Source organism: Electrona antarctica (assembly GCF_951216825.1).
Source record: "Electrona antarctica genome assembly, chromosome: 1".
Taxonomy (NCBI): domain Eukaryota; kingdom Metazoa; phylum Chordata; class Actinopteri; order Myctophiformes; family Myctophidae; genus Electrona; species Electrona antarctica.
This window is the reverse complement of record NC_136806.1, coordinates 42994245-43013493: the sequence shown is the minus strand read 5'-3', so window position 1 is coordinate 43013493 and position 19249 is coordinate 42994245. Positions and strand designations below refer to the sequence as shown.

Below are 19249 nucleotides of genomic sequence, written 5' to 3'. Positions count from 1 at the left end.
CATTGAGTTGTCCTCCTACACAGTAGAAGACTGTGGTTGTACTGGGAAGCTCTCACTGGCCAACAATATAAGACTGTGGTTGTACTGGGCAGTTCCCAGTATTCAACAGTAGAAGACTGTTTTACTGGGCAGATAGAGAGTCTACTCTAATGGGTACATTTTGTGTGCAGTTTGTTAATGAAGTCACACAAATCACACAGCCACACTATACAGGCTGCTTGTGTGCATGTCAGTTTGGAAACAGTCTACATCTGGTTTGGCCAGTATTTATTTTATAAATACTTCATCTAGAAGAATCAAAGTGCTTCTCATGAATAATGTTAGCATAACTAAAAGATTCACTTGGGGCCTGGGGACAACTGGTTGTACAGGGAAGCTCACAGTTGCCAACTGCAGAAAAACATGTGGGTACTGGGCAGTATACTGAGTATAGGTCCCAGTTATACCTGTAGACATTATAAAAGTAAGCCTGTGTGGTTATACTATGTTAATTCAGTCAGACCCAGTGTGAATGTGTATAGTGTCAGGCTGTTTATTCATTACTCTACTTTCTCCTTTACCTCTGCTCTCCTGAAATTCATGCTTACTGCTGTTGCTATTTAATTTTAATTTTTATCTGTATTCAGTCAGAAATTAAAACAGCACAAGGTACAGTCAGACATCCTACTATAAATGTGCCACGTCTCTGTGTGTCTGCGTGCGCGTCTGTGAGTACAGTTGTAATGGACGTAACTCGACAACCGTTTGCCCCACCAACTTCACATTCGACACACGCGGTCAGTGCAGTGCCCGGTATCGAGTCGGGCGGACCCACGGGTATCCAGAACCACCACAAAAGGCTCTGGTCAGGCTCTGCCAGTGGGCCTAATCAGCCTAAATCCCCTCACCTGTGCAATTTCCAGCCTCTGCCTAAGCCAATTGATTGCCATGACAACCCCACACCTGCAAATTGATTACTTAACCACTCCACTTTTCACAGTCAGTTTGCACTCTTCACACACCGGTGGACAGACAAATACAGAGATCGGTATCTGTGAGATGTGGGACACAGACAGATAGTTAAAACTGGTGCTATGACAGACAGACAGACAGACAGACAGACAGACAGACAGACAGACAGACAGACAGACAGACAGACAGACAGACAGACAGACAGACAGACAGACAGACAGACAGACAGACAGACAGACAGACAGACAGACAGACAGACAGACAGACAGACAGACATACAGACAGACAGACAGACAGACAGACAGACAGACAGACAGACGAAATAAAAATACAGGTATGGGTAGAGAACAAGCACAAACGAGTAATAACACTAGTAACAAAAGTGTAAAAAAGGTACAAAGACGGTATAAGAATGATTTAACATCCAACCTGGCCTAGAAGTCAGTAGTTGTGGTGGACTGGGTTGGGGTGAATGTATCTGTAACTACACTATAAGCACTGCAGTAAAAGAGCATGTGTGTCAGCAATCCTCACTTGGATAAAGATTAAATAAAAGAAATGGGGAAGCCGCTGAGCAGACGGCTGAGTGACGACACGGTCTGCAGCTGGATTACATCTGCCAGGATGCAGATAATCTGGGCGAACCCCAGGCAGGGCATGTGAACAGCAGCGTGTGTCTGAGCCTCATGCCTGATTTAGGACGCACGCCGCGTCGCCGAGCACTGAATATATCAGCTGTATAAGCTCACGACGCGCTGTGAGCTTGTAGATCAGCTATTTTTCAGTGCTGACACCAAGTACTATATAAGACTACTTGGTATTCAAGTCAGGGCAAAGGAAGGCAGGGAGCAGGAGGAAGGAAGAGGGATGCCCCTCTAGTTTTGTAATGCAGGTGTGAAGCAGGCAAGCTGGTGTCCATGAAGGAGACGAGGCTGATAACAACCATGATGAGTGATAACGAGCAATGAGCACCCACTGTGTGGTCATACGCTGTTCAGTACGACAGGCATTGCAAATTCATTAAATCAAAGGGGAATTCTGTTGGCGATGTAAAGGCATTCTGTGGTACTACGAGCGTGAAATTACACTTCTGCATTTCGTTAGCCGACTTTATTGATGTGATAGACTCTGATTTGGAGTGCAGTGAGCATTTGTATAGACAAATCCATGGAGCGGTGCCCTGTAGGCCAGGTGTGGGCAATCAATGCTGATGTGTCAAGCTTTAATGTTACACCTCAGCTACGGCTGTGCCCAGGGCACCCCTCCGTGGATTTGTCCATACAGGAAAATGCCCAACCATTTGCAAATGTCTCTAAGGACCGCAAGTTTGTCATTGATTCCCATGCACTCAGATCAGCTTGTAAATTGTGTCTGGTGGCTGTCAAAGTTTAGTTGATGTTACTCTACTTGACTGAGAATACTCACCCCAACACACATCCACAAACCACACATGTGTATACAGTACACACATTACACAGTCACATGTATGGTAGAAAATCCAAGAGAGAGTATGCAATCAATTTAAGACAGCACATGCTACACACCACCCCCACCCCCCCAACAGGCAATGTGACAACAGATTGAAGCCAGCTCTGAGCAGAGATTAGTCACCTCAAGGGGCCCCACAAACAGGAAGCCAGGATGGGGTCAAAGTCCAGGTTCAGAGTACAACTCTCTTTCCGTGTTAAATACATGTCAAGAGGAGGTTTGTAGGGCTTACAGTATATACTAAGGTTTGTAGAGCTTACAGTATATACTAAGGTTTGTAGGGCTTACAGTATATACTAAGGTTTGTAGGGGGAACACACTAAACCACCATGCGCTAATATTTAAGGAGTGCAGCTGGACCCAAATATGTGATTAATGTACTATGATCTCCCATTCAAAAAATGTCAAACGCGATTTGCCAATTACAACAGTGGAATGCTGGAGGCGTTCATATGGATCCATATATAGGCCAGTGTTTTGAACTGTACTCATGCAGAAGGAATGTACAATAGGAAAAGCTAGACAAAAATCTCCTTCTCACATTTTGATAATTGCAACAAAAACCTGAAATGGGCTATCCCAATGGTTCCAGCCCATGTTTTATTTCCTCATGTAACGACAATATGACATCACATGACATGATGACAATATAACCTTTCTGAATTCTCTCTAATGGAATATTTTCTCGAGCGAGTCACTTTGGACGAGTGAAGCTATAGTGAGGACAGATTAATTATAAGATGCTATCATTTCCATCTACTCGCTCAAGTGTCTCAGAGGTGCAGCTGTGGACAATTCAGAAACCTTTCCAGGAAGACAAAGGCTGTAGTTTCCATTAGTTTGAATGGGTCAAGTGCTCCTTTAAAAATCAAACTGGTGTGAAGTGGATTTATATTGGCCACATGACGTATCACGAAACTGCTGCCCTAGACAAACATTAAGTCCATAGACTTAAGGCTATGCATTGGAGTAGCCTCACAGTGGCCGGGCAAGCGCCCCCTCAAAAATTGTTTCTACAAAATGCTTTGAGCAGTGTATCAAACTATGTGGTTTTTATTAAAGTGACACTGTCACAATCATCTCTCTCTATATTTGTTGTAGAACTAATGCTTCATAGGCAGTCATAAAACTATACAGAAAGCCTATGGTGCATTTCTGAAATGTTGTGCTGGAAAGTTTACTGCAGTGATGTCAGTGGGGTCAAATCCATGAATGTAAAAACTATAACCCTTACTTCCTGGTCTTTAGCCACCAGCCTCGGTAACCACAATGTTGTCATTGTTCACTGTGATCTTGACTTAAAAATATGAATGAGTTTGATGTAATGGCAACCAGAGGCTGTATGGGCGATTCTTATCCAAGAAGAATTGTGGGAAAACGGAGAAAGCCTGTAACATTGTATCATTCACAGATATTGTTTTGAGACATGGCAGTGGCTCAGGAGGTACACACAGAAAGTTAGGCATGTTTGTGGGTGGGTTGGTTCTCTGCATCTGCACTAGTGACTTCTACATGTTAGTTAGGACGCCCGTTTAGCAGGCAGCAGATCTGGGAGGGGTTCCTAGTCTGCATGTTTTATGTAAGGATGTCCCGTTTTGTTTTTGCTCCCGATCCGATTCCAATCATTTGATTTTGAGTATATGCCAATACCGATTTTTACCGATCCGATAGTTATATTTTTATAGAACACTTATGCCATATCACAATAGTACCAGTAAGACGCCTGAGGGCGAGAAGCGACCTCGCCCTAAAGGGCATATATAACTGGCCATATATGGAGCGTATCTTGAGCGTATCTGATGAGGTCAGATCAAGATATGGAATGTCAGAACAGGTCAGCTCCATATATGGAGATCTAAGGGTGGCAGCGGGGGCAGTGTATTGAATGTACAAAGTTTGATGAGGGCCCAGGTAGGGCCGGGCCTTAACTTTCGGGCCTGTTGAGAACTCTAGTTTTCGCCTCGGGCTGATGTCACGTGATGACATGATGACCTGGGGGCTTGCAGTTAGACGTGACAGAGTGACAGGGATTGTGGGTTAGGTGTCAAAAATGCAAGGTTTCATAGTTAACTGCGACCTCCGGTCGCAACAATATCCAAAATCACAGACAATATTCATCATTATAGTCATGATATGGATAGAATATTGATACTAGGGAAGTCCCGGTCAGGTTTTTTTTCTAATTCCGATCATTTGAAAAATTTGACGTGATCGGCCCCAATTCGGAACAACCCTAGTTACGACCTCCAGGTGAAACTACTCAATGTCAGTTGAAAAGAAGCATAACCGAGGAGGTGTGCATGGTTGTCTAGTTGTCTACACCCTTTCCAAGATCAAACAGGAGGCATTATCAGTAACAAGGACTATACAAAACATAAGGACTAAATTGGAAAGATAAACAGTGTTGTCCTGGTCTCTGTCACAGCCAGCCAAGCATGATTTTTCTCTCCCCATGCACCTTATTTGCAATCAACCGTAACTTTTAGTCACTTAACTGATCTTAATCCCCACTTCTGTATGTGTGTGTTGATTTAGGATGCTTGGAGTGCTGCATCAAATGTCTGGGTGGGATCCCGTACCCTTCCCTCATTGCCACCATCCTGCTGTACGCTGGCGTGGCGTTGTTCTGCGGCTGTGGACACGAGGCTCTGTCTGGGACTGTCACCATACTCCAGAACTACTTTGAGGTGGCACGGAGCCCCATGGACACACTCGACGTCTTCACTATGTGAGTGTATACGGCTTACTACTGGACCGGAATGCATTTTCAACTGCTGCCATGGCATTGGTCCGACGGCTCACTTCACCCTAATCTAAAAATGTTGGGACTATAAGGGTTCCATGATAATGGTCTGTCGGACCAAGGCTCAGTCACACTTTAAACCACGTATTCCTAGTTTGGGCATGTCATTATAGCCTGGCGGGGCCAGACTCATAACGTGGACGCTTCCTCCCCGCATATGAGGCGGAGTTTGGCCCATAGACAGAGTATGCGGAAGCTGGAGACATCAGAAAATGACCGGGGCTAATCAGTGACTGCGTTCCAACTGCTGTCCCTACTCCCTACACAACAGTGAAAAGCTTACCCAGGCTAGTGAAAAGCAGCTTCTGATTGGTCCATGTGTATATGGTGAGGTTACCCAGATTAGTTTAGTGTTACACAACACGTCATTATTTCTAAGGTTGTCTTTCTTTGCAAAGACGGCAGAAATCATTAATATTCGACATAGCTCGTAAGTATTAAAATATCTAGTTGTTTTAGCACGGTCTGTGATGACGTCAGGTTTTTGTCTGTCAAGACACCCACTTTTCAAGCTGTCTCATATGCGGGGAGGAAGCGTCAGGGAATCCACGTTATGAGTCTGGCCCCGCCAGGCTAATGTCATTATACTGTATGTGACAAATGTCCAAATATGTAATACAAATATGGGGTTCCAAATGAACCCTTATAACTCTGTGTACAAATGGAATCACATGTACACTCTCAAAGTTGTGGGGGTCCTGGAAATTAAAATGTTTGAGAACCACTGGTATACACAGTACAGTAAGTAGCTAAGTGGCTCTGGGTGATTCTCATCTCCAGGATCGATATTATCAAGTACGTCATCTACGGCATCGCCTCTGCGTTCTTCGTCTACGGCATCCTGCTGATGGTGGAGGGATTCTTCACCAGCGGGGCCATCAAGGACTTGTATGGAGACTTCAAGATCACCACCTGCGGACGCTGCGTCAGCGCCTGGGTAAGAAAACACTGTAGTCTCATGTATGGAGCGGCATCACCCCCATTGAATCGATTCTTACCGTTTGGAAAACGTTCACTGACGGTCGGCAAAACGGCACGAGAGAGAGAGAGAGAGAGAGAGAATCCCTCACATTTTCCAGTAATAAGTAGAGTGCAGGATGTTACTTCCATCCTGGTCCGTGCTCTGGGGAAAGCCACCAAACCACGTCCTGTTATGCTCTGGCCCACGGTGTCTCCTGCACTCTGACCCCTAAGCGTGAGATGTGGAGAGGATCCTTCCTCATGATACTGTGGGGAATGTGAGTAAAGTGTCCTAACATTCAAAATCTAAACTCAAACTTCAATTCTCATCTAAAGAACAAAAACGGTCCATATGGCTTCTGGACAAAGAGCTGCATCAATAAAACCACCCACAGTTCGACAACTAACCTAATGAACTCCAGTACCAACAAAACCACATCATGTGGTTGCTTTTCCTCCCTGTGGCTGAGCTCTGGGCTCGGCAGGGTTTGTTGTCTGCTGTGTCCAAGCACTAAATGTACAGTAGTGTCTAGTTGCAGTTTCTATGTGAGGCAGAGCATAAGCAGGTTTTCACTCCAAACAAATACGGATACATATGTTCCACTGCTGACCTAGTATCAGGTCCCAGCAGAGTCCGCTCTGCTGCGTCTGCCCTTCACTTTCCTCTGCACTCTGCCCTTGATGCCCCACAGTTGGCCACCACTGCACGAGTCCCTTCTTAGAACAGGAATCCACCTTGTATCTGTGGCACAGTCAGGTTGAGATCCTATAGGACATCCAATTAATGCCCATCAACAGCCATCCAAGTGTAACTGAGGAAGATGACGACACCATCTCTACTTTCTCACTCAATGTACGGGAAGAGCATCACCAAGAGTCCCTGCTAGCAGACCCTAGTGGCCGTGCTGCTCCTGTACAAGTTTTTCTTAAGGGAGTCACCAGAAGTAGCAAGTTACATGACGGTCTACCCATTAGGGGCAATAGTACATTTTGGCCTAAGTGCAGTGCTATTAGAAAGGCCATGGGGTCACCAAAATCAATTGAGGTCATCCTCGAGAAAGCGTGACAATTCGGTAACTTATATTGATCCCTGTGGGGAAATTTGTTCTATGCATTTGACCCTCCTAACTATTAGGAGCAGTGGGCCGCCACCTAGGGGTGCTCAGGGAGCAGTTAGGTGCTCAGTATCTTGCTCCAGCACACAAAGCCAGGAGGAGGCAATCCAACCAGAGGTTTTTGATATATGTTGTTTGAGACCAAACTGGTAGATGGACAATAATGCTACTAGCCACGATGTCCGATAAAGGCCTCAAATTACAATGCAGAGCACGGATTCAGACAGCAAACAATACCAGGCACACTGTAAGACATGTCATATGGCTTAGCATTTAGTAGTACTGACAGAATAGGCAATTCATCCTTGTTCAATATAAATTAAACGGTGTGTGTGTGTGTGTGTGTGTGTGTGTGTGTGTGTGTGTGTGTGTGTGTGTGTGTGTGTGTGTGTGTGTGTGTGTCAGTTCATCATGCTGACGTACATCTTCATGCTAGCCTGGTTGGGAGTGACAGCCTTCACGTCCCTGCCTGTCTTCATGTACTTTAACATCTGGACCATCTGCCAGAACACCACAGTGCTGGAGGGAGCACAGCTCTGCCTGGACCCACGCCAGTACGGTGAGGAGGCTAAAACAACTGTCCCTCTGGACCTGTCGCTCTCTCTCTGACACAGACTGTCGTCGGGGCGATAATTTCACTAGACTAGTTTTGAATCTCTATCTGTCTCTCTCCACTCATCTATTCGCAATGATTCTCTCTTACTTATACTCAACTTCCACCCTCTGATTGTTTTCTTCTTTTCTATCTTCTTGTTGTTTCTCTGTCCGTCTGTCTTTCTCTCTTGTTGTTGGTCCAGCCCTTCTTATCTATTTTTATGTTATGTTTGAGCATGAAACAGGCATGCTGTCAATTAGAAATGAGTCTAGTTCATCACAGAAGAACAGGTTTTGCACGAGAGATATGGAAGAAAATCGTCTGTGGGTGTTTAATTGGTAGCAATCATATAAACCCAGCACCATGTGCTCTAAATACCCTCAATTTCAAAGTCGTGAACTTGAACTTTAAGGGATGCTCTACTGTTGATCAGAACCTGAGTATGGACTCTTTTTCAGGTATCGTTCCCATTGCTGAGGCCAAAACTATTTGTGCTGGATCTGAGAAGTTTTACAAGCTGTGTGAATCCAACGAAGTAGGTGAAAATAACCTGTACCTGTGTCAACCATTTTATGAACAACTAAATTAATAAACTACTTTGTTCATTTTCAACCTAATCTTCATAATACGTGGTCCTCATTAATGCTCATTATAACTTATAAGTTGGCACAATTTATTTGAATTCACTCTGTGTCTCATTGGTCAGACAGTTCAGAAATCTGCCTACCATAACCTCAATGGGGATTAAGTTAAACTACAGCCTTTCTCTTACTGGAAGGTTAGAATGTAATATAAGCCATTGTTCTTGCATTAACGTAAAAAACAAAGTTTGAAATGTTTTTTAGAAATGACCATGATGATGTCACTGGTAGCCAAATTGTCCACATCCCACCTCTGAGATGCAGAGAGGGAGTAGACAGAAATGATACCCTCATATAATGAGCATTAGTGAGGATCAATTATCTGAAGATTAGGTTGAAAATGGGTGAAGGGTCGTATAAAGGGGGAGTAAGCAACATGTGTCTGGTCAGGCGTTGGATTTAAGTGCTGCAAAAGTTGCTGTTTCACTATTAGTTTATGTGACTAAAATAGCAGCATTTGAACAAGCCAGTCAAAATGTCCCCTCATTGTGATCATCGGGAACATTTTGCAAAGGTTTTCCATTACACTAGCGCTGTCCTGTGCTGTAGTCTACAGTATACTCACAGTCACCATATAGGCCTGTCATTATAGGCAAAGATTTTACATTTTTCAAAAATAGCTATTGTAATCTACAAACTGGTGAGTCCTTTGTGGAGATGGTAGATCAGCTATTTTCGAGTACAGCACAGTATAAACCATGCTGTGGTTAATGACAGAATCACTACACATTAGTCTTTACTGTACTGTAGCTTTATAATGTAATACTGGGCAGCATCGTTTACAGTTAATTATAATGTTCACTACAGGATTTTCAACTGTGAACGTGGATGTTGTTGACCTTCACAGGCTATTAAATCAGAGTAGATTAAGAAGGCTAGTAATAATAATGTATTGTGTGTTTCATCTCCAGTTGGACATGACGTTCCACCTGTTTATCTGCGCTCTGGCCGGAGCAGGAGCTGCCGTCATCGCTATGGTGAGAGCACAAAACACACATGGATATGTACATAGATTATGGTTGATATCGACAAACACACAGATTACTGTTTATATATCTGCAAGGCTAAGAACTATGCATACGTAAATAAATATGTCACATGGTGTAGACACAGTTCAAGTTCTATGTAGTCCACCTGGATTGACATCTTCTCAGGTAGTTGTAATGGTGTATAATCAGCTACTCAATGAATACATCTACAGTAATTCATACTCCATAGCACGACAGTGTTGCTTGCTGAAATTAATTAACGGTCACACCTCCTGGCAATGGAGTATAAATGAAGCTTTAGTCGTGTGGGTTAAATAATTAGTACTTGAAAAGATGAAAATATATACAGTACAAATATCCGTACCATGGAATGAAATATTGTTCAGTTTCTCATCATGTGTGTTCAACTCAAGTCACATGGTAAAGTAATGCTGAGCAGAGAACATACCAGCGGACATACTTGACATAATGAATAATGAATCTCTTAAACAAAACCTAAATTGGTAGTGCTGTACAATGTGTTATATTGTTACTGTGCTGTTTTTCGTTCAACCTGCTGCACAAAACCGTATTAAATGCATAATTGTGTCATTCAGTACTTAGTACACAAGATTACTTGCACGATGTTCCATTAATCCATGGTTTAATACTCTGGAACAAGGCAAGTAAATGACTCAATGAAATAAATAGTAAGCCTTTTAATTACAGACCAAGTATGCGAGTAAAATAGATTAAATAATCAGTTAATATAGCATAATAATTTTATAATTGTCAATAGTATACTTACATTAATTACTAATGATGAACTTTTGAGGCTGTAAAATGTATTAATAACAGTAAAGCGAGACAAGGACTGAGAGGGTAAACTGGCTTTTACTACTACTACAACAACAGGAAGAACAAAGGTACAACAGACATCGTATGTAAATGCGCGAAATATACTCGCAATAGCTCAAAATATGACATGTACCCCTGTTGGTACTAGCATATGATTTAACCCATCTTTTTCACCATTACAAAACAACCACAAAAGAATAGCCTTGAAGTGTGTAGGCGAGCACAGCTTGATGATGGTCAAGAACCAACGACAAGGCAGGCCGAGCCAAAGTAATTACTGCATTAGGCTACTTTTTTCTTTTTCTTTTTTACTGGAATATTATGCATTAGACATTATACAATTATGCAATAGCAATACATTATGCAATCTTAATTCATTACATGGTCATTAAATGTCATGAATGCATTAGTAACAGCCTGTACCTAGGTCCTATTACACACAAAAATAACCCAAACAGATGATGCATTTTGAGCTTGTAGATGTGCTATTTCACTATGTTTTAATTGGTTAAATGGGTACCTTACCTTCTAAAGTGTTGTTGACAAACAAAAATAAACAGTTTCCAGGTATAGTGTGTGTGTATATGCTATCGATTTCCTCACATCTGTATAGGGAATAACAAATTAATAACTAATGTTTAATCTGTAATTATTAATGAGTATAGTTAATTGAATGTAATCGAAAGCAGTATGCTTGTTCTTCATGTGGGAAAAGACATGGTTTCTAGATTGACAACATAGTGATGGTGATTAGCTTTGTGATGATTGTTGTTTTGGGAGGGGTGACTGTTGACAGTGACTGGCTTTCTGGCTGCCTGTGTGGATAGCTGCCTGTATAAGATCAGAGCGAAAGCATTTTGGCGCAGTAAAAAGACGAGGGGCTTTCTCTCCTTCGCTCCCCTCGTTCCCTCCCTCCCTCGCTCTCTCCGAGGCGCTGGGCATGTCACAGTGTTGTCATGGAAACTGGGAAAAGAAAAGCCGAGAGCTTATTGCCAACATCGCTCATTAATTTGTGAGGAGCCATTTTCTGAGAAACAGAATAGTGCTCCTCAGAGGAGGATGATGGTGCAAAATGTGGCGAGAAGCTGACATCTCTTTTAACCTAAACACCATCGATGGGGGCAATTAAAGAATAGAACAAAGACACATGGCAACATGCGACATCAGACAGCTGGCCTGGCCTCACAACTGGACACTAAATCAGTGCAGAGTGGCTTCATGTTCAGCCATGCGAGAAAAACTCATCAGATCTAACAGATGGCTCATCAAGAAATGTATAAGTGAGTGATAATTGCCCAGGTTATTATTATTAATTATAATTATCATATTTTTTGTAGTAGTATTTCTGCTTTTCTGCCTTAGTTGTTTACTGTAATACAGTATAAGCAATAATACATATTCTTAAAAGAAGGTGCTTGCTGGTGAAAGGAGTGGCCGTTAAAATACAATACATTCACTCTGCTGCCATGGAAACAATGAAATAAGGACCAAACTTAGCACAATACCGCCACCTGCTGGTCCACTGATGATTGTCCACTGTTCAATTAAAATTAGATTTACAGTACACATAATACATTATATATATATATATATATATATATATATATATATATATATACTGGAGGTTGGTAAAGACCCTGAGAAGAAATAGGCTGTGTGAGATAACATGAAACATTCAATTTAGACAACATAAGATTATGAGAAAAGAACATTGATGACAGGGTTTAAATTCATGACATGACAAACCATGAGAGGAGAAGACATGAGAGGGCAAAATTAGATGTGCCACGTGGACATAATTTCTCTCCGTTGTCATTCTACCTCATCAAACCTCAAATTAACATTCTCTCTGTCCCAAAAACAACATGCTATCTAAATAACATTTGTGGACAAGCAGTTACGTGAAAAAAGTTAAGTGAAAGAAATCCCCAAAATGTACCAACACATCCATATTTTAAAATCAATGAAGGACAAAGTAGGCTTTGGCTTTCCACTTTTATATTGGCACACACCAATGAAAAAGTGGATTATTTGAGTACTTTGTCTGCCAGTGTGACTCGATACTGGAGTTTTGGTCTAGAAAACCTATTATTGATGCAGTAAATCTATCTAAATAACATACACTCAGTTCAGTGAGTCCTGACAGGGACGGGGACAAGGAGGGAGAAGAGCCTAGCATGATTGGAGTATTGGTCAGGGTGTCATAGGGAAGAGAGGGACATATCACATATGCTCTGTGTTGGCTGATCAAAGTATGCAGGAAGAGGTGTAGGAGTGGATCTGGCCATGTCTTTGATTCTCTCTCTCTCTCCCTCTCCCTCTCCTCTCTCTCTCTCAGATCCACTACCTGATGGTCCTCTCAGCCAACTGGGCGTATGTGAAGGACGCCTGTCGGATGCAGAAGTACGAGGACATCAAGTCGAAAGAAGAGCAGGAGCTGCATGACATCCACTCCACTCGCTCCAAGGAGCGGCTCAATGCCTACACCTAAATGCCCAGCATGAGGCCTGGCCCTGCCTCTCCAACCCCCCATCCATCCTTCCCTTCCTCTCTCAACTTTCTCTACTACAACTCTCTCTCCTCCTCTCTCTCTCTCTCCACCATCCCCTCCAGACAAACATGGGGAAGGATGGCACACAGGGCCCGCAGCCACTGCTGATGTCACCGGTGCGTCACATGACCAAGTTGGCGTGGGGGTGGGGTGACATCACATAAAGCCCTCCTCCTCCCCCCGCCACCGCAAACAGCATTTCAAGTTGAAAAAAATGAAAGGCCCTTTACCTCTCTCATGGACGGTGTTATTATTATTATTATTATCATCATCATTATGGCCCTTTTTAAATCTTCTGTTCCAACCGAAGACCAGTTCTCTTAATCAGGTTGTATTTCAGAAAATATTAGTGTCACAAGTAGCGACAATTTGCATACGGTATACAGTATATTTGCTTTGTTTTTACACACTTTTGTATGCGATTTAAATTTACACTTTTTTTTCCAGTGTATTTATTTTATTGCTGATTTCTGAGGGGGTCAACTGGAGCTTAAAAGCCCAAGCACATTCTCTCATGTCCGTGTTCCTGTGGAGATTCATGATGAAGAACTATGTACTGTACGAGACTAGGGGGCTAGGGAGTTATGGAGACTGAAATATTTAAAATCTCACTAAGGCAACTATAAATCAACGTAAGCCTTTTAAATATGCTATTCCCAGGGATCAAATCACTTTGATGAGAAAGGGATTCAAATCTTACCGTTTTCTTTTATTTCTAAATGATAGCAAGACAATACATGAATACAATAATAGATACCAAATTAATAGAGGGAAACCAAGTATTTGCTATTGCTAGCTGTGCCAAGCCTGTTAAACAGGCAACAAAGATCAATATCAAAGACAGTAATAGTCAGTAATTGTCGATTAACCACTTTATGGGTTATTTTGTAATACAAGGGGAATGGCAGCAGTTTAAAATGTATTTTAGGACTGTGAATGATTCCATTGTCTTTAATCATGAGCCACAAAAAGCACATGCAAACATGCTTTCATAACCCCTTTTTTAATTTCCTAAAAAGTTGAACTTTATAAATAATACTATTATGAATCCAGTGTTTTTTTTTCTTCTTTGCAGAACTCTGCACTGTAAATATTGATATATCAAAAGCGTACCTATATGTGAAGCACTTGAATTTCAGGACAACACCTGTGAGAATAAAGCATGATTTACACTTTGACATGCCAGTGTCGTGACTCGCGCACCAAATATAGACGATCTACATCTACAAGATCACAATGCGTTGTGATGTGACATGGTGTGAGGTTTTAGATCTGCGATTGCGTGAGACACAGCTGCATGGCATGGTATAAATTAAGCATAAGATGGATCACGGAAAGTCAGTCAAACTCTCCATCCTCATCGGTCTCAGTGGAAAAAGTTAATTATCAAAAAACCTTGGTGATAAAAAAAAATTAAAAAACGTGTTGGGTGTAATGGCACTTCTTGGTGGAGTAATGAGCTGTGAGAAATGTTTGTGTCACAGTACCAGTACTTTTTCGTCCATGACCAGTAACCAGTTCCGGTTTGTTTTGCCAACACATCCCACTGGCGCCAGAAGACATAATACAATGGCCTGGCCTTTTCATTGCCTGGCAATATTTTGTCAGTTTTGTCAGTATTTTTAAATAATTAAACAAAACAAAAAAGCTAGTTTATTGCACTTATTTGACCATTTCTGTGCTCTCTCTCTCTCTTTCTCTCTCTCTAGATGTAAGCTCATTGGTGTTCAACTCCGAGTTGGATAACTTGTACGTTAGGTATAACGAGTGTCAGTTTAGATGTTTTTCGTGGCATGGACATGCATTAATAAGTATAGTATTTCTGATTCAAAAAGTCATTTTATTTCACTTGTTTATTTTTTACACTTTTGACCGTCTTGCTGGATCAACCCTTTGTTTATATGTGCAGTAAAACCTACCCCCATCCCGGCTAACCGCATTATGCTACTGTTAATAGAGCCTGTAGTCTTTGAGTTGTGTCTCTTTAGTTTGTGATGATCTCTCAAACATGTCTTAAGAAACTAATACTTGTACCAACGTTGCTTACTCGGTAATGATCTGAAAAAAAAGTATACGCTTTCAGCTTCCTCCTCGTATTAGTCTTTTTGTACTTTCACTAAGAATGCTTAGTAGCCGGCTTTAAACTGAATCTGTTTTGTACATTCATGTGCCAACAGCTTGAAGTGGCTTATTTGACCTGTACGATCAAATCTGCTTGCATAAATAAAATCACTTGTGTACTTGTTAATAAATACTCAATGACTCTGGTGTATTTTTTGTTCTATTGTGAAGCTCTTGTTTCTATTAGTAGTTTACGAATTGTTACTATTAATAGTTGGAGGTATTATTAGTAGTTGAGGTATTATTATAATAAAACTCCAATAAAATGTGTTTTCTTATCATTTATTCTGTATGTGTCATACATGTCTATATAGGACAAAATAAGACTTTTCTTTTAATTGAATGTTTTTTTTTATATACTGTATGAGATGAGATGTAGTGTATAGTTCATGCATTGTTGTTCATTGTTGTTTTGTTTATGTCCCCACTTTCCATATTTAAGCCCCTAGTCTGTATATCCACAGGCTCACCACAAGGGTGCATCCTTTCACCAATATTCTTTATCATGTACACTGACAAGTGCAGGAGCTTTCAGAAGGACATATATGTGGTTAAACTTTCTGGAAACACTGCATTGGTGTCCTTTCTCCAACTTTCAGAATCAGAATATGGGAATTCTCACTGACTATGTTTTAAGGAACTAAGGAACTGATCATTGATTTTGTAACAGAGATGCATTCAAATCAGAGGGAACTAGAAAAAGTGCCCCTCGGGGCACAGGTCTCCACCAGGGCAGGTCAGGTTGTGGCCTCCTGGTGGCGCTATAATAGGCCAATGTGAAAAGGGTGCCATTTCTTCATACGCCTTTGATGGCAATTGGATGATTTGAGGCATTTTGTTCCAAAAATGTGTTTTGCAAAAATCAACCTGTTGGTGGCGCTATAACAGGCCAATGTGAAAAGGGTGGGATATATTCCTCAGCCTAGTAAGACAATGTGTGAAAGATTTCACGTAAATTGCATGCTGCATTCATGATTTGAGGCTTTTGTTCAAAACGGGGCAATCTTGCAAACTGTGAAAGCCAATTATAGCCAATTAGGATGGAATATGAAATATCGGACAGATCCAACTTAAGCACATGACCATAGAGATACTGTGTAACGACAAACGACAAAAGTCGGCCTCTTGGTGGCGCTATAAAAGGCAGATGCGGAAAATGCAGGTCAAAGGTTTGTCCTTGGCCTCTAGGGAGTGTGCATGCAACGTTTCACGCAGATCGGTGCAGTTTTAGGTAAAAAATGTGAAAAGCTGCCTCATGGTGGCGCTATAACAGGCCGTTCTGGAAAATGTGGGGCAAAGGTTCATCGTTGGCATCCAGGGAGTGTGTGTGCAAAGTTTGGCATCGACCGGGTTAACGGTGCCGGAGATTAGCTGGTAACAGACGGACGGAAGGACGGACACACACACACACACACACACACACACACACACACACACACACACGGACGGAGTGCAAAACATACTCTCTCCCCATGCCTTCGGCCTGGTGGAGACAAAAATAGAGTGGCCCACTTACAAATAATAAGCCCTATTTTAAAAACAAAATGCCGGTCTACAAACTTAATTTTTTGAAAAATGTAATCAAATAAATCTAACATTGAAAATGCTTGTATATAATGACATGCCCAAAATAGGAATGCCAGTTTGAAAATGGCTAATGAATATACAGTATATGTTTGCAGACAAGAAAACATGTGTCACGTCATAGAGTATTGACATGAAGATAGATGGGCATGGTTTGAGATAGATGCACTCAAGAGTCAGCGCCCATATGCAAAAAAAAATCAGAGAAAAATATACATAAAACTAGAAAAAGTGCCCCTCTGGGCACAGGTCTCTACCAGGCCAGGTCAGGTTGTGGCCTCCTGGTGGCGCTATAATAAGCCAATGTGAAAAGGGTGCCATATTTTGTTCTTACACCATTGATTTGGATTGGCCTTTTGTTCCCAAATGTGTTTGGGAGGTGCTATAACAGGCCAATGGGAAAAGGGTGGGATATATTCCTCAGCCTAGTAGGAAGGTCTGTGAAAGATTTCACGTAAATTGCACGCTGCGTTCATGATTTGAGGCTTTTGGTTTCAAAAGGGCCAATCCTGCAAACTTTGAAAGCCAATGTTAGCCAATTAGGATGGAACATGAAATATCGGACAGATCCATCTTGAACACATAACTATAGAGATAGTGTGTAACAATTTGTTCCGTTCTGGAAATTTGGCATCCAGGGAGTGTGTGTGCAAAATTTGGCATCGACCGGGTTAACGGTGCCGGAGATTAGCTGTTCACAGACAGACGGACGGACACACGTGCAAAACATACTCTCTCCCCATGCCTTCGGCCTGGTGGAGACAATAATGGAATTTGAGGATAATTGGTCTCTTCTTACAAATTCTTCAGTACTATTTTTTCTTAAATTTGATGTGAACAAAGGCACAAGGAAAAAGTTTTGCTCTTGCAACTACATTTATAAGCATTTCTTGTGTCATTGTTACTTATCTCTCTTATCCTAGAAACACATGCAGGGGTCAGACGTAGAGTCCCTGTTTACTACGCAAAGTATGCATATAGAGAAACTAAACTTAACTACTATTAGTATTAACTCAATCTCATTGTAATTAAGATATTCGATAAATATTTGCTGCTACGTCTGCAAGCTTCCCATGCAAACTGCTAGCCTAGCCACTTAACCGGCTAGCTGCTCTGCCAAGAAACCGATCAGCACAACTCATTTTTATATTTTCATCTATTTTGATGACGGCTAGGTGTGCTGCTGTAAGGCTCGTTTGAGCACGGGTAGAGAGCCTAATTCTAGCCTATTTTTAATCAGATTGCTTGGTCGTTACTACCTATACTATAATCTTTATTATACAATAGTGTGTGTGTGTGTGTGTGTGTGTGTGTGTGTGTGTGTGTGTGTGTGTGTGTGTGTGTGTGTGTGTGTGTGTGTGTGTGTGTGTGTGTGTGTGAGAGAGGCGGCACAGTTAAGGTTACAACATACAAGTAAGGATAAGACGGATACAAAAAAGTACTGTAGTATACAGAAGAAACAAGGCAGAAGGAAAAGCAAGGTGCATAAAGAAACAATAATAATAATAAAAGTAATAAACAGGGCAAACAAGGATAAACAAAAACATATATACAGTCGATCAGTGCGTCATAATAAAGTGTGTTACTACGTCTCATCATAAGAAAAACAAGACAAAAATAGTCAACAGTGCAAAGCCAAACAAAAAAAGTGTTGGTGGTCAGTGCAAGAAAGCGTGGGACGTGAAAAAAACAGCACAAGATACACTCAGAAATGTCTTAAGAGGTCAGAGTCATGATTTATTTTTAAATAAATCCAGGTTATGTTTTGATTGTCCTAGCCAAGCGGCCGTTGTGTGTCTCGTTGTAACCTTTCAGCGCAACAGGCACAAAGGACTTCCCAAGTCTTTCACACCTGCGAGTCGGGAGGGAGAATCTGTCGTTCCCGCGTTTGCTCCAGTACCCCATTATCTCTAGGTGGAGGGGGTGGGAGGAATTATTCAGGAATTATTCATTGTTGTATGGCTCTCAGACACTGTAGGTAGTCGGCCCCTGTCCACTCCACCCCTCTAGTACTCCCTGTCACGTTATAAATCACACACACCCCATGTTACAACTTACACCATAGTGCCAGACAGAAGGGCCTCACGCAACCACAACACAGCCCTCTGCAACAAATTAACATTTAAGGCATTTAGAGCTGTCCATCTAAGTGACATCTAAGGAAACCTGTGTCTGTTGTCCGTCTGTCTGCCTTTCTGTCTGTCCGTCCGTCTGTACATCTTGGCATCATGCAAATCGAGCTTCATGCCAAGACGTGTAGGTGGAAAATAGCCGATTTGCTCGTTTTCATATGATGTAAATTCTCCATTTATTGTCAATGGCATTTAATGTTTGTGTTAGCACAAAAATACGGATTTGCTGGTCCTACCTCACCGACCGGACCTACCAGGTTTCTTGGAAAGGTTTGCAATCATCCCCCTGAACCCTCCAAACTGGGGTCGCACAGGGATCTGTACTTGGTACCCTCCTTTTCTGCCTGTACACTAAATCTTTGGCACTATCATCACTGCTCACAATCTATCCTATCACTGCTATGCCTATGACACGCAACTGTTTCTACCCCCCCCCCCCCCCCCCCCCCCCCTCTGCTACTCAGGTGGAAGAGCGCATCGCT

General features: G+C 42.0%; 1 protein-coding gene across 1 annotated transcript in view; it reads left to right on the top strand.

The window, feature by feature from the left end:
- gpm6aa (glycoprotein M6Aa) overlaps nucleotides 1–15184 on the top strand; it is a 34808-nt gene extending 19624 nt beyond the window's left edge. The window contains exons 2-7 of the mRNA XM_079509301.1: nucleotides 4975–5167; nucleotides 6023–6179; nucleotides 7723–7876; nucleotides 8371–8447; nucleotides 9465–9530; nucleotides 12718–15184. Of these exons, the coding sequence (XP_079365427.1) occupies nucleotides 4975–5167; nucleotides 6023–6179; nucleotides 7723–7876; nucleotides 8371–8447; nucleotides 9465–9530; nucleotides 12718–12870 (800 nt within the window). The 3' untranslated portion in view covers nucleotides 12871–15184. The remainder of the gene's footprint in view (nucleotides 1–4974; nucleotides 5168–6022; nucleotides 6180–7722; nucleotides 7877–8370; nucleotides 8448–9464; nucleotides 9531–12717) is intronic.
- Nucleotides 15185–19249: the final 4065 nt, after the last annotated feature.